This window comes from Octopus bimaculoides, chromosome 21, assembly GCF_046866305.1.
Source record: "Octopus bimaculoides isolate indiv1 chromosome 21, ASM4686630v1, whole genome shotgun sequence".
NCBI classification, from domain to species: domain Eukaryota; kingdom Metazoa; phylum Mollusca; class Cephalopoda; order Octopoda; family Octopodidae; genus Octopus; species Octopus bimaculoides.
Window position 1 is genome coordinate 37,214,510 of NC_142948.1, and position 14,880 is coordinate 37,229,389.

The 14,880-nt window shown below is 40.0% G+C and overlaps 1 protein-coding gene across 1 annotated transcript in view; it reads right to left on the minus strand.

Annotated features, from left to right (window-relative positions):
• Window positions 1-2,164, minus strand: part of LOC106873852 (uncharacterized) — a 146,491-nt gene extending 144,327 nt beyond the window's left edge. Inside the window, exon 1 of the mRNA XM_089339145.1 lies at window positions 1,143-2,164. Within this exon, the coding sequence (XP_089195271.1) occupies window positions 1,143-1,218 (76 nt within the window). The 5' untranslated portion in view covers window positions 1,219-2,164. The remainder of the gene's footprint in view (window positions 1-1,142) is intronic.
• Window positions 2,165-14,880: the final 12,716 nt, after the last annotated feature.

Below are 14,880 nucleotides of genomic sequence, written 5' to 3' on the forward strand. Positions count from 1 at the left end.
TTGCGTACTGGGGTCCCACCAAATTTCAGGCCTTGTGCCCTTAGTAGAAAGGATTATTATTATTATTATTCCGTTTGTTAGTTTATCATTTTACTCTCACAGGCGTTCTCTAATTGCTGATAAACGATGGACGATTGGCGGGAATTAATTAACGTGTTAATTGCCAGAAATATAGCAGCAACAAAGCAAATCCAAAAAGTTTCACTTTTGGAGAAACTTAATAATAATAATAATAATAATAATGGTGGTGGTGGTGGGTTCAAATTTTGCGGTGAGAGCGTCCCGATGCTCAACTGGTACTTATTTTATCGGCCCTAAAAGGATGAAAGGCAAAGTCGACCTCGACGGAATTTATAATAATTTCTTCAATAGGCATGATGCCGGAAATTTTGAGATAAGGGGGTAGGGTTGATAACTCGATTACATCAACCCCAAAAGGATGAACGGCAAAGTTGACCCTGTCGGAATTTGAACTCAGAACGTAGAGAAATATTTCCTAGCATAGGAATATCATAGTTCCCCTTTGTGGCATTGGTTTTTAATAGCTGTCCTTCGAAGTTCCAAACCTGATAGGAAAGGAAAACGGTAATTCGTTCGATTTGCACACACACACTTTTTCATATAACGGAAATAACTTTCCTATGCCAAACCATGAGATATGGGACTTCGAATGACACCATTCTAAATCTCCATATCATATTGAGATGATATCGCGAGAACCGCCAACCTCCACTTGGTACTTAGTCCCCGGAGGAATGACAGGATGGTTCACCACGAAGGGGCTTGAATTCGAAACTTTTGGGGAACACAAGTAAAATTATGAAAATTATTTGTTACACCAAGACACGAGGACACAAGTTTTAAGACAGCGAGGCCGGGGGTGGTTTCGTCGATTAAATTAACCTCAGTACTCGTACAAATATATTTATCAATAGCTAAAAGAATCGAATATCAAAACTGGCCACGGTAGGATTCGAACTCAGATAAGTAAAGAGCTGGAATAAATACAACAAGGATTTAGATGGGAGATCGCCAATATTTTTTAAAATGTCTAAGAGAAAATGATCGTGTTTGCTTGTGTTGATTGTTTATAACATATGTACACGCATATATATATATATATATATCAATGAAAGACTTACCTTGGACAGGGTTATGTAGCAAAAGAAAAGTCCATAAAATCACCAAATGTACACAGCTCCGTCCAATTAGACGCATAATACTCCAAAGTGTATGGCGGGTGTATATATTTATATATATATATATTATATTTTGGATCTACATAAGGTTTAAAAAAAGCTTTCCTGGCAGTATGCAGAGAGGAGTATAGCGATATACATGTAAATAACTATACATACATTTATATAGATGATATTTTTAAGACTGAGGAGATCGTGATAGAAAGAAAGAAAGAGATAATCTTCCCTGCGTATTTGTATATATATATATATATATGTGTGTGTGTGGTGCGCGTGTGTGTATAGGTATCCGAACTGTGATATTCCGCGGTTTGTAAAAACAAATCAGATGTTATATTAAGCAATATAATAATTATTATTGCAGAAAAATTGTAGAAAACTTTTGTGAATTTACGCGGCGGTGGTGCTATATACAAGCGAGTAATGTATTCCTTAAAACGAGGGTAGGATAATGAGAAGATGCTGGTAGTGGGAGCAAGGACTGAATTTTGAAAGACGATGAGGGGTACGATGTTACGAAAAGGGGTGAGCCGTAAACTTCGTTCCAGCGAGTTTAGAAGCTTTTTTCGATCAATTGTTCGAGGGTGGGGGGGAAGTAATAAAGGAGACAAACAAAAGTGTTGTGGGGGTTAGAAGCCCTTATTACTGATAGGGTGTAGGGGTATGATTATTTTTTTTTTTCATTTAGGGCACAAAGCCGCAATTTTGAAGTCGAGGGAAATAAGACTGCGCGGTATTCATCCCTTTTTTTCTTTTGTTTCTGAAATTGCTGAAAAATCATAAGAATAATTTTTAGGGCTCTGATTTGTTTTTCTTTGGTATATTTTCTCCCCGGGGCTTGATGCTGGTATTAAATTATTAAAGCTGTTTAGAGGAAAGTGTTTTCAAAACGGCCCAAGCTCCATGCTTTTGTCAAGGAGAGAGTATGAAAGTTTTTGAAAAAGGAAAAAAAAAAAACATTTGTCACTGCTCACACTCCAGCCCAGTGTGTGTGTATGTGTATGTGTACTTGATGTATGTCTTTGTGTATGTATTTATATATATGTGTGTGTTTGTTGGAGTTTGTGTCTGTTTCTGTGTCTATATCCGTGTCTATATATATATGTGTGTGTGTCCGTGTGTATTTGACGTATGTGCTTTTGTGTGCGTATATATATATAAAGATGTTATAGATATATATATATATATATATATATAGATGTGTGTGTGTGTCTGTTTAGATGATGTATAAGTATGCGACTGCTTGTTTACTGAGTTATGGTATGAGGAGAGAAAGCTTACACACTCACTCTCTCTCTCTCTCTTCTTAAATAGACATTATTATTGATGTTGTTGTTGTAGCTATTTTCATTATTATTATTATTATTATTATTATTATTATTACAAGGTTGCCTGTACAATTCACAAACTCCTCCCTCAATCTCCTTTCCTCCCCCTCTCTCTCTCTCCGTCATTCACAGGTCTAGCTCACCCCTCTCACTCCGTTACTTACACTATAACTTCCCCCTCATTCATTCACTCTCTCTCTCTCTCTCTCTCTCTCTCTTTGTTTCTTACTCCCCCTTCCCTCAGTATTTAATTGTGTTGTTTCTGGTGTGCGAGTGCGTGTGTGTCTGTGTCTGTATGCGCGCGCGTGCCTGATTCTATACTAGTGTATGTGTGTGTGTGTGTGTGTGTGTGTGTGTGTATATGTGTGTGTGTACAGCAGTGTGTAAAGCGTACGGATGTATGTAAATGTTAGTGCGCGTGTTTCCCTGTCTCTCTGTCAAAATAACAAGCGACTTGCTTTTTCTCTCTGTACCCCTCTGCAAAGGTGGTGATGGTGGTGGTGGTGGTGGTGGTGGTGATGGTGGTGGTGGTGATGGTGGTGGTGGTGGTGGTGGTGGTGGTGGTGGTGTGGGGGAATAATAGTCCCACGGGAGAAGTGAAAAACTACATAAAACACACACACGCACACACACACATACACACATATTCATACATACACACATATGTGCTTATGTGTGTAGATACATGTGTATATGTGTGTGTGTGTGCAAGAAAAGTATATATACTTTTATTCTTTTATTCTGTCATTTGACTGCGGCCATGCTGGAACACCGCCTCTAGTCGAAAAAAATCGACCCCAGGTCTTATTCTTTGTAAGCCTAGTACTTATTCTATCGTTCACTTTTGCCGAACCACTAATTACAGGGACGTAAACACACCAACATCGGTTGTCAAGCGATGGTGGTGTGGGGACAAAATTAGACAGGTATATATAAATATACGATGGGCTTCTTTCAGTTTCTATCTACTAAATACACTCACAATTCTTTGGTCGGCTCGAGGCTAGAGTTGAAGACACTTGCCTAAGGTGCCACTCGGTGAGATTGAACCCGGATCCACGTGATTGGGAAGCAAGCTTTTTTCTACATAGCCACGCCTCTCTGTGTGTGCGTGCGTGTGCGTGGCTGAACTGAGTGGTTGGGGCATTCGGCTCACGATCGCAAGGTCGTGAGTTCAACTCCTGGCGACGCTTTGTGTCCTTGAGCAAGACTCTTTATTTAACGTATCTCCTGTCTACTCAGCTAGCAAAAATGAGTAGGACCTATATTTCAAAGGCCCAGCCTTGTCACATTCTATGTCCCGTTAAATCTCCCCGAAAACTACGTTAAGGGTACACGTGGTGTTTGTGGAGTGCTCAGCCATTTGCCTGTTAATTTCACGAGCAGCTGTTCCGTTGATCGGATCAGCTGGGACCATTCTTCGCCATCGTCTCCGCTGGGCAGGTCACGTCCAGCGTACGGAGCCCTCTCCTCGCCCAAGGATCATGCTCTAGGAGAAATTGCAATCGGAACAAGACCCAGAGGAGTGTGTGTGTATATTATTATTATTATTATTATTATTATTATTATATACACAACTTATATACATACATACATACATACACACACGCATGCATGTAATATACGTGCGGGTACGATAAAGTGAATGTGGACAATACAAACATACAAACGGAGCAGCTCAGCCCCCCCCCCCTTCTAACCAGAGCGATTCATCATCATCCAAGACATTCGTTAACGAAGACAATTCGCTAATCCACCCCGAACTACGTAAACAGTCTCGTGTGTATGTGTGTGCATGTGAGTGCGTGTGTGTGTTTGTGTGTGTGAGTGCGTGTGCGTTTAGGTGTATGTGTAGGCGCAGGAGCGGCTGTGTGGTAAGTAACTTACTTACCAACCACATGGTTCCGGGTTCAGTGCCACTGCGTGACATTTTGGGCAAGTGTTCTCTACTGTGGCCTCGGGCCGACCAAAGCCTTGTGAGGGGGATTTGGTAGACGGAAACTGAAAGAAACCCGTCGCGTATATATATGTGTTTGTGTGTGTGTGTGTGTGTGTTTGTGCCCCGAACATCGCCTGACAACCGATGATGGTGTGTTAACGTCCCCGTAACTTAGCGGTTCGGCACCGATAGAATAAGTACTAGGCTTACAAAGAATAAGTCCTGGGGGTCGATTTTCCCAACTAAAGGTGGTGCTCCAGCATGGCCGCAGTCAAATGACTGAAAGGAATAAAAGAATTTATATATATATATATATATATATATATATATATATATATGCACACACTTCTGTTCTGGTATGTCAGCTGTGGCTTTTGTTTCAATGCTTATTTAATATAAAACAGTGAAACAATACACGATTAACGCACAGGTAATTTATTCATTGAATTAGCTACTAACAATGCGCTATTTATGCAAATTGCTCTTTCCAGTTTACTTAAACCCTGAGAAATACTTTGTAAATAATTAACATTATCATCGACTCTTCAAAGACGGTAATCGGTTGCTGCTGAGTTTGCAAAACAGCGCTGAAACAAGTCTGTCTTTTTTCCTGTCTTCGAAGATATGTTATCTAACAACAATGTATTTTACATCTGTCTATATTACATTGCGCAGAGAATCCATAGAGAATCCTATATCCATAGATATAGTTTATAGTCTGCTTTAAATCATAAACACACGCATATAGATAGATAGATCTTTCAATACAGACTGCAACAGAACCTTGTTTCTTTTATATTTGTGCGAAACAAAATTGTGAACAGCATCTCTTACAAGACGCTTGAGCATTAATTAATACGAATTTCTAAAATCTTAATCCATTTAATACCAACCTGTCTAAGACCGCTTCTGGTTCTATGATAGAAATTTCGGTTTAAAATAGCATAAATTAAGAGTTTCCACCAAAATTATATGTAAATTTATATTCCAAAGTCCGATTTTAAAATTACAATTATTGAATTCTTCGAAGATATTTTTTTTTAGAACAATGTATTTTACATCTGTCTATATTACATGACGCGGATCTTTTTTAAAACGGGGGCCACATTTTTCATTAACGAAACACTTTGAAACTTGGAACACTGGTAGAATGTGTCATATAAAACATCTTTTTCTCTTAGTCTTCTTAAAAAAAAAGAAATCCATAAATTATTCCATGTTAAAGTTGTCGTATTTCTGTAATTTCAACCAATCACTGACGTCCATTCAGCCGATATACATTAAGTGCCGACTACATAAACAAACGATTCTGAAACAATTAACCCTAACCCTAACCCTAACCCTAACCCTAGGGTTAGAGTTAGGGTTAGGGTTAGGGTTAGGGTTAAAGCAAATTTAAAATGAAAAAAGCAAATAAAACGAAGAATCGTTTGTTTATGTAGTCGGCACTTAATGTATATCGGCTGAATGGACGTCAGTGATTGGTTGAAATTATCGAAATAAGACAATTTTTTACATGAAATAAATTCGAATACAAAAATATTTTTCTGTTCTATAACACAAAATAGATAAGTATACGAAGTTTGAAAGTCTTTCGGTACCAAAAGCACTACGTAAAACATTAATGGAAAATGTGACCCCCGTTTTAAAAAAGATCCCATGACGCAGAGTATAAAATCCACAGATATAGTCTATAGTCCGTTTTATATTATAAACACAGACAGACAGATAGATAGATAGATAGATAGATAGATAGATAGATAGATAGATAGAAAGGCGGCGAGCTGGCAGAAACGTTAGCACGCCGGGCGAAATGCTTAGCGGTATTTCGTCTGCCGCTACGTTCTGAGTTCAAGTTCCGCCGAGGTCGACTTTACGTTTCATCCTTTCGAAGTCGATAAATTAAGTACCAGTTACGCACTGGAGTCGATGTAATCGACTTGATCCCTTTGTCTGTCCTTGTTTGTCCCCTCTATGTTTAGCTCCTTGTGGGCAATAAAGAAATAAGACAGATAGATAGATTTTCAATACAGGATGCGACACAAAAACCTCCTCCTTCTGATTCCTAAAACGTATGTGTGTGTGTGTTCGTGTTCTTCACCTAAGTTCAATTCCTTATATCGCTGCCGCAACGAGAAGTCTCGTGGAGTTTCAAAGTCTTCGGACGTTAAGCGACGCCTCAGTTCGACATCTCCCATGGCTGATGAGTAGATTTTCGTCTTTATTTGTTCTTCGTCTTTTTCTTAAGTCGTTTTGCATGTTGAAATTCGATTCTCATGCATGGCTAAATGCATCCATGTAAGCATGTACACACACACACACACACACACACACACACACACACACACACACACACACACACACAGATATATATTTATGCGATAGCTGCAAACCGAGTAACTCAGCCGTATAGTTTACAGTCCCGCTAGGGCTCGACACTCTTTCCCACACTTGTAACAACGACGGGTGCGTCTCTTGCAGCAGGTGTTAACAGAATTTTACCACCCGTGCTGACACATGCCTTCATTCCTCAATGTTTTTTTTTTTTGCCTTTCTCGGCTTCGGCCAGCCGTGTACAAAACACATAAAACAGATTAATTGAGATGTAAGAATAGAGCGATGCATGTGCTACAAAGCTTTTCACAATGAGGAAAAGCATTGCAGAGGGCCACTCAGGGACCCCCTCTCGTTTCTATTTTACTCGGGTGGACCCTCATAGCCATTCATTGTTTTAAAAAATCCTATAATATTTTCATAATTAAATATTAACAATTACTCTTTTACTCTTTTACTTGTTTCAGTCATTTGACTGCGGCCATGCTGGAGCACCGCCTTTTAGTCGAGCAAATCGACTCCAGGACTTATTCTTTGGAAGCCTAGTACTTATTCTATCGGCCTCTTTTGCCGAACCGCTAAGTTACGGCGACGTAAACACACCAGCATCGGTTGTCAAGCGATGTTGGGGGGACAAACACACATACATATACATATATACGACGGGCTTCTTTCAGTTTCCGTCTACCAAATCCACTCACATGGCTTTGGTCAGCCCGAGGCTATAGTAGAAGACACTTGCCCAAGATGCCACGCAGTGGGACTGAACCCGGGACCATGTGGTTGGTAAGCAAGCTACTTACCACACAGCCACTCCTACAACCACTTTATTTATATAGACCTTCCCAAGGCCGGCTCAAGGTACCGGCACCTCGGAAAGTCGCCCGGGGTGCCATGTACTGGGAGGGCGTGACAAAAACAAGGAAATTTCGACGACCGTCAGCTTGTACACGCCAAAGTTCAGCTTGTCCGGGGCGCCAGCAACCCTAGGGCCGGTCCTGTGGACCGTCAAGGCTCACTATGCACGCTTAAGAGTTATATGGATCCCTGCTTATTGTTATGTGAGGATTTTCCTTCAAAGAGACTGAGGGATTCTCACTCCCAGCCAGTCGGGTGGACATTGACTCTGCCCAGTTCATTCGCCCTTTTCACAAGTTTCGTCTTTCGTCTTCCACGGTGTCCAACCAAGACCGCCCTCCCTCCCTTACCAAGCAGACTTGACAAGAGTTGTCGGTTGAGTCGCCTACGTCCGACCATGCGACAGGATGTATTGGGTTACATGTTACCAGGAACACCGAGTGTAATCACACACACACACACACACACACACACACACACACACACACACACACACACACACACACACACACTCACACAACACAACGCACAGATAACTTTTTTTCTCGTTTACTTGTTTCAGTCATTGGACTGCGACCACGCAGGGGAACCGCCTTGAAGAATTTTTAGTCGAACAAATCAACCCAATTCTTATATTTTTAAGCCTGGTACATATTCTGTCGGTCTCTGTTATTTTATATATAAACTAATTATACGCATTTTACATATATACATATGTGTGTGTGTGTGTGTGTAAAACGTATATATACATTATACCATTATACAGTATATATATATATATATATATATACTATTTGTTTATATATATATATATATACATTATACATTAAATATATATATATATATATATATATATATATATATATATATATATATATATATATATATATATATATATATATATATATATACATACATACATACATATACATACTGTATATCCATGAGAATGTGTTTTCTGTGCGAACGAGAGAGTCGGGGAGTATGCTTGTGCATATATTTATACACGAATACACACACACGTGTGTGTTTGCAATACACAAAGAGGCAGGTGGGAAAGACGATAAATGAAAAGCTATATGGGAGTGTGAATATATATATATATATATATATATATATATATATATGTAATTCTGTAAATGTACGTATCAGCATGTACATATGTACGCGTGTGTGTGTGTCTATCTTGTTACATAGACATTGTTTTAAACGTGAGGAAAACGATTTTATTACAATCTACAAAAAGCAAGCCTGGAGCGACGTCGATCCTACTTCGTTGCAGTGTCAACGGGCGGTGGGAGGAGTCCGAAGTACCTCATTTGCATATAGCAACGCTCTTCACGCCCAACGACACACGAAATCACATTCAAGGATACATACATATATCTTCCATCTGTAATCTTTTATCTTTAATTTGTTTCAACCATTGGACTGCGGTCATGCTGGGGGCACCGCTTTGGATAATTTCTAGTCGAACGGATCGACCCCCAGCACTCATTTTTGCTAAGCCAGTTACGGGAAAGCAAACACACCAACACCGGTTGTCAAGTGTTGTTGTTGTTGTTGGTGGTGGTGGTGTGTGGACGATTAACATACACAAAGACACATATATGTACATATAGGCGCAGGCGTGGCTATGTGGTAAAAAGCTTGCTTCCGAATCATATGGTTCCGGTTTCAGTCCCACTGTGTGACACCTTGAGCAAATGTTTTTTTCTATAGCCTCGGGCCAACCAATGCCTTGTGAGTATATATATATATATATATATAGTTTAAGGGGAAAGAACCAAGTTTCAAGAACTCATCGATGAAAATCCACTATCACATATAGAAACTATATATTTTAATTTTTTATAAATTGATTTGAATTGAGTTTTTACCTGTAATTTTGGATTTTGTCCCTAATATTATTATATATATATATATGTGTGTGTGTGTGTGTGTGTGTGTGTGTGTTAGTGTGAGTGCGTAGGCTGACCAAGATACTCTCATAGAATGAGACGAAATGAGGTTTATTTCTCCACAAAGACTGCCCTCCCCCTTGCGGTCCACACACTTCTTCTATCATCGCCGCTGCAGTGCTTGGATCCCATTGACGAAGAAGCTTTCACCTTGTTGCTCAGCAGAAGATGTGACGTCATCATTACTGCAACACCGCTAAGCATTTTGTCCGGCGTGCTAACGATCCTGCCAGCTCGACACCTTGGTGCTAGCTTTATATTGACAAAGTTATTTTTACTAAATTCTTCATTGTTTTGAAAACCATTTGAAACAAAGCCAGAGTATTTCAACAGAAATGCGGTAACAAAAGCGATAACTAAATAAATTCTTCTTTTTTATCCATGTGGAACCTGGCAAAAGTAACACAGAAAAGTATCTCGGCAACAACCTCTGTCACTGCCCCAGTGCAGAAACTAGCCTCCTCGCTACCAACGAGTCATAAGTCTCTTTCGAGGCCCCTAAAAGATGAAGTCACTACTTCAGTCTTAACACGCTTGCTCAATGCGCAAAACATCAGTTCATCCGTCAATGCAAAAAAAAAAAATGGAAGATTCGATTCATTGAAAATTAAGTCGCCGACCACCTTCATCACGTTCCTTTCTTCGTCGTTTCTGAGACTTGCCTGGATAACTCTCAGCTGGAAACTGAAGTACAAATGGAGAACTTTACCACTTTATATCGACCCCAGTGCGTAACTGGTACTTAATTTATCGACTCCGAAAGGATGAAAGACAAAGTCGATCTCGGCGGAATTTGAACTCAGAACGTAACGGCAGACGAAATTCGGATAAGCTCTTCGCCCGGCGTGCTAACGTTTCTGCCAGGTCGCCGCCACCTTAGGATTTGATGATAAAAATACACTTTGGAATTAACTGCCACGTATTTCTATTCTGATTCCTCCATATTAATGTGGCCAAGCAGCAGAGTTGTTAATACATGGCGTTATTTCTTCCGGTTACATCGTTTCTTAGTTCAAATTCCTGCAAGTTCGACTTTGCCTTTTATCATTTCTGGGTCGATAAAATAAGCCCCAGTTGGGTACTGGCGGGGGTCAATGGAATCGACTAGCAATCTCCCACAAAACTTCTGGCGTTGTGCTTATAGTAAGAATATTTTTTCTTTTTGTTCCGTATCTTCCGACTTGTGTAGGATATTTTTAACATTAGACATCATACATGCATGGCGCACGTTTGTGTGTGTGTGTGTGTGTATATATATCTTCACCCCCACTACACCCCCCCCCATACATACATACATACATACATACATACATTGACGTCGGCGTTCCCGAGAGAGAAACCACATAATGGTTACAGACATTTCAAGATAGTTCAGGTCTGTGACTTGGGTTATTTGCGGTTATTCATGCTTCGTGAATGATCTCTTATACTTTTCCCCAGTCGTTTGATAAGGCCTGGGCTGCCGAGAGACCAGAGATGTGAGCAGTAATCACTAACCTCTGCTCAAGATACGTGATTCCTAAAAAATTTGACATGACGTATTGAATTTCTGGTAAACGAAAATTCTCGCTACCCAGACACTGAATCTTTCACTTTCTTAGTAAGTAGTTGACAGCTTTTGGAAGTGTTTTGAAAATGATGCATCTACAGCAGACATTATTTCGCCCAGATCACGAACGGATTCCGTATTTTATTTGTTGGTTTTTAATTCTTTGTTTCTACAAGTCAAATAAAAGCGTTTCATTCTGTTCGTAATGACGAATTTTTCCGGCTTTAATGGTCATATTGCTGTTTATTTTATTTATTCATTTATCGCATTGGGGACGACTCCCTTATAGTATTCAGTGTAAAAATACCTGAAAGCCACAGACAGGTTCGCCTTCAGTCCCATCCAGGAGTTATGGATATTGATATTTCGCAATTTTTGTGGCTTATTGCCCCCAGTTCGATCCAGGTACGTGATGTCATTAAGCCGGAGGTTAATGCAGAAGATACTACACAAGGTGCCACGCAGTGGGGCCGACCCCGGGACCATGTGGTTGAGAAGCAAATTTCTCACCATATATCCACGCCTGCACCTATAATACTTTACAGACTAACTTTGTTTTTTGGTAGCTAAATTCCAGAGATTCTTGATTCTATGCTCGATTCTCCATTGGCGAGAAATTCGAAAATTAAACCAAGAATACATACACACATACATAAATACCTACACACATATATTACTTATATATATATATATATATATATATATATATATATATATATATATATATATATATATATATATATATATATATATATATATATATATACATGCGTGCATCTGTACATACACACCAATCTACACATTCACGCATGCATTCATGCATACAAACATACACAAACACACACACACGCGCATACACGTACATGCACTTAGATATGTAGCTAACTGCCTCCGCACCAATTTTGGAAATCAGAAGGGGCCTGGCTAATTAAGGAATTACAATTAGAAACCATTACCGATACCGTGGAAAGCGTGTAAAAGATTCCAGAAGTTTAGCATGTAGCAGGAATATGTATATATGTATATATATGTATGTGTGTGCGTGTGTGTATGTGTATGCACACACACACACACACATTAAGAGTAGATGTGCTCAGTGTGCTATAATTTTACCGTTCAGGTTTTGGCTCTTATTGGTAATTGCCTTAAACGTCCAACCGTTGCGTGATCCCATACGGTTCTATTTCGCTCTGGGGAAGGCTATAGCATAATATAAAGTTTATATCAATAACGAAAGAAAAGAACGTTTGCCTGAATTTGGTGTCACTGTATTTCATCTGTTGCATATTTTCCAGTATTTGGTAACTCACGGTGTCCTACTATAAACACAACGCAGATGCACCCCATTTGTGTAGCTTACAGAATCAAGGCAGGAACACGACAACTTTAACATGAAATAACTTGCGATGTACAATTTTTTGTTAAGAAAGCTAAGAGAAAAAGATGTTTTATATGACACATTCTACCAGTGTCCCAAGTTTGAAAGTGTTTCGTTAAGAAAACAAGTGTTGCCCGTCAAATCAGAAAGATCCGATCCCAGACGAGAACTAAGAGGTGCATCTAAGCATTGCATCTCTTGTGTGACATCATTTATTACCGAATACTGAAGCATATGTAACTGTTGCAATAAAAGAATACCAAGCTGAAGCCCAGGTTGGCTGTGTAGTAAGGGGTTCGATTCCCAACCACATGGTTCCGGGTTCAGTCTCACTGCGTGGCATCTTGGACAAGTATCTTCTACTATAGCCTGGAGCCCAACAGAGGCTTGTCAGTGGATTTGGTTGACAGAAACTGATATAGGTCCAATGTGTGTGTGTGTTCGAGTTTGTCACCACCACCGAGAGAAATTGTGAATAACGGAATAAGACTGTCTCGGAAGCTCTTTACCCCGTCTCAAAATTCAATGAGGTGGTCTTTACCTATTCGTTTTATCTATTTATAGGGATTGGCCCTAAACCTGGCTGAACGAGTGCATAACTTTAAAGCTATTCGTGTCTCTGTGACATGTGAAACTATTATATCTACGCATGCGCATTTGTGCATAAGCATGTTTAAGCGTGGGGTCTGCATATACATGATTGTCTCTTCTCAAATGTAAGTGCCTTTGGATGTCGGGTGCGTGTGAATTTGTGTCTATTGTGTATATGTATGTGAGTGTATGTATGTGTGTGTATGTGTGTGTTTGTTTGAGCGTGTAATATTTGAAAGTCTGTGTGTTGTGATAAATATGAATCTTGTGTCTATACAGGGGAACGGCCATCACCACGACAACCTCCCAACACCCACCCCACCAACACCACCAGCACCACCACCGTCTTCACGTCCATGATTACGACGGCAACCATCACCATCATCAGCATCAACACCATCGCCACCACCACCACTACTACCACCATCATCTACACGAAAGCCCGACAAGTACCACCACCACCACCACTACCACCACCACCACCGTTATCATCATCACAACCACCACCACTAATACAAGCACAACTATTACCGCCACCACCACCACCACCACCACCACCACCACTACCACCACTACTACTACTACTACTACTACTACTACTACCACCGCACTACTCACATCATTATCTCCACCGAAACAAGCATCCCCACTGGCACCAACATCATCCCCACCACTGCTACCACTAGCGCCGACACCACCGCTATGGCCGTCACCCCTTCCCCACCCCGACTTCTGTTATGAAAACTCTAAACGTCTCTCAACCGTTTCTTCTGTTCAGATAACAAAGACGACTGGCGGAGGTAAAGGGAAGTATGTATGTATATTATATACACCTGGCTAGACACTTTCTCGCTATAAACACGTGCATAGATTAATTGTGTACCTGTCACTATATATATATGGATATATATAGGTGTGTGTGTGTGTGCACGCGTGTGTGTATGAGGGGTGGAGGTGAGGTTTAGTTTGTGTCATCTCCATGTCTTTCAAAAAAAAAGTCTTTTGTTGTTGTGCGTCCAAATTTCTGAGGTTATGTCAGTTTGTGTACCTGTTCCTGTGTACGTATGTATGTGTATGTACGTGCGTTAACCTGTGTCTAAAGAAACCACACACGCACGCACAAATACACACATACACACACAATACACAAATACACACATACACACACAATACACAAATATACACACACACACACACATATATATATACACATATACACATACCCACACATAAAGTACACACAGGCACAAACGCCACATTCAAATTTGCGAGTATGTTAAATATATTTCGCCACACATTTAATTCATCCTATATATATATATATATATCTACCTATCCATCCATCCATACATACATACACACACACACACACACACACACACACGCATACATACATACATACATACATACAATCTGCAGTTACTCTATCCAGACTACAAGTTCAGGTTTATACCTGTAATTATTGGGGCACTGGGATATGTAACACACTGCCTTAAATACCAATCTTGAGAAATTAGGCTTCTCAAAACCAGAAAGGAGAAAGCAAATTTGAAGACTACAGATCCAATCCATCACTGGAACGGTAAAAACCTGTAAAAAAAAATTCCAAAGAGAAATACGTACGAGAGGTGACACGCTCGCCTTAAAACCATTGTATGACCTTAATTAGGGCACAGTCATTTGAATAACTAAGACATTTCAATGAATATATACCTACATTCCTACACCCCCACCCATATATAT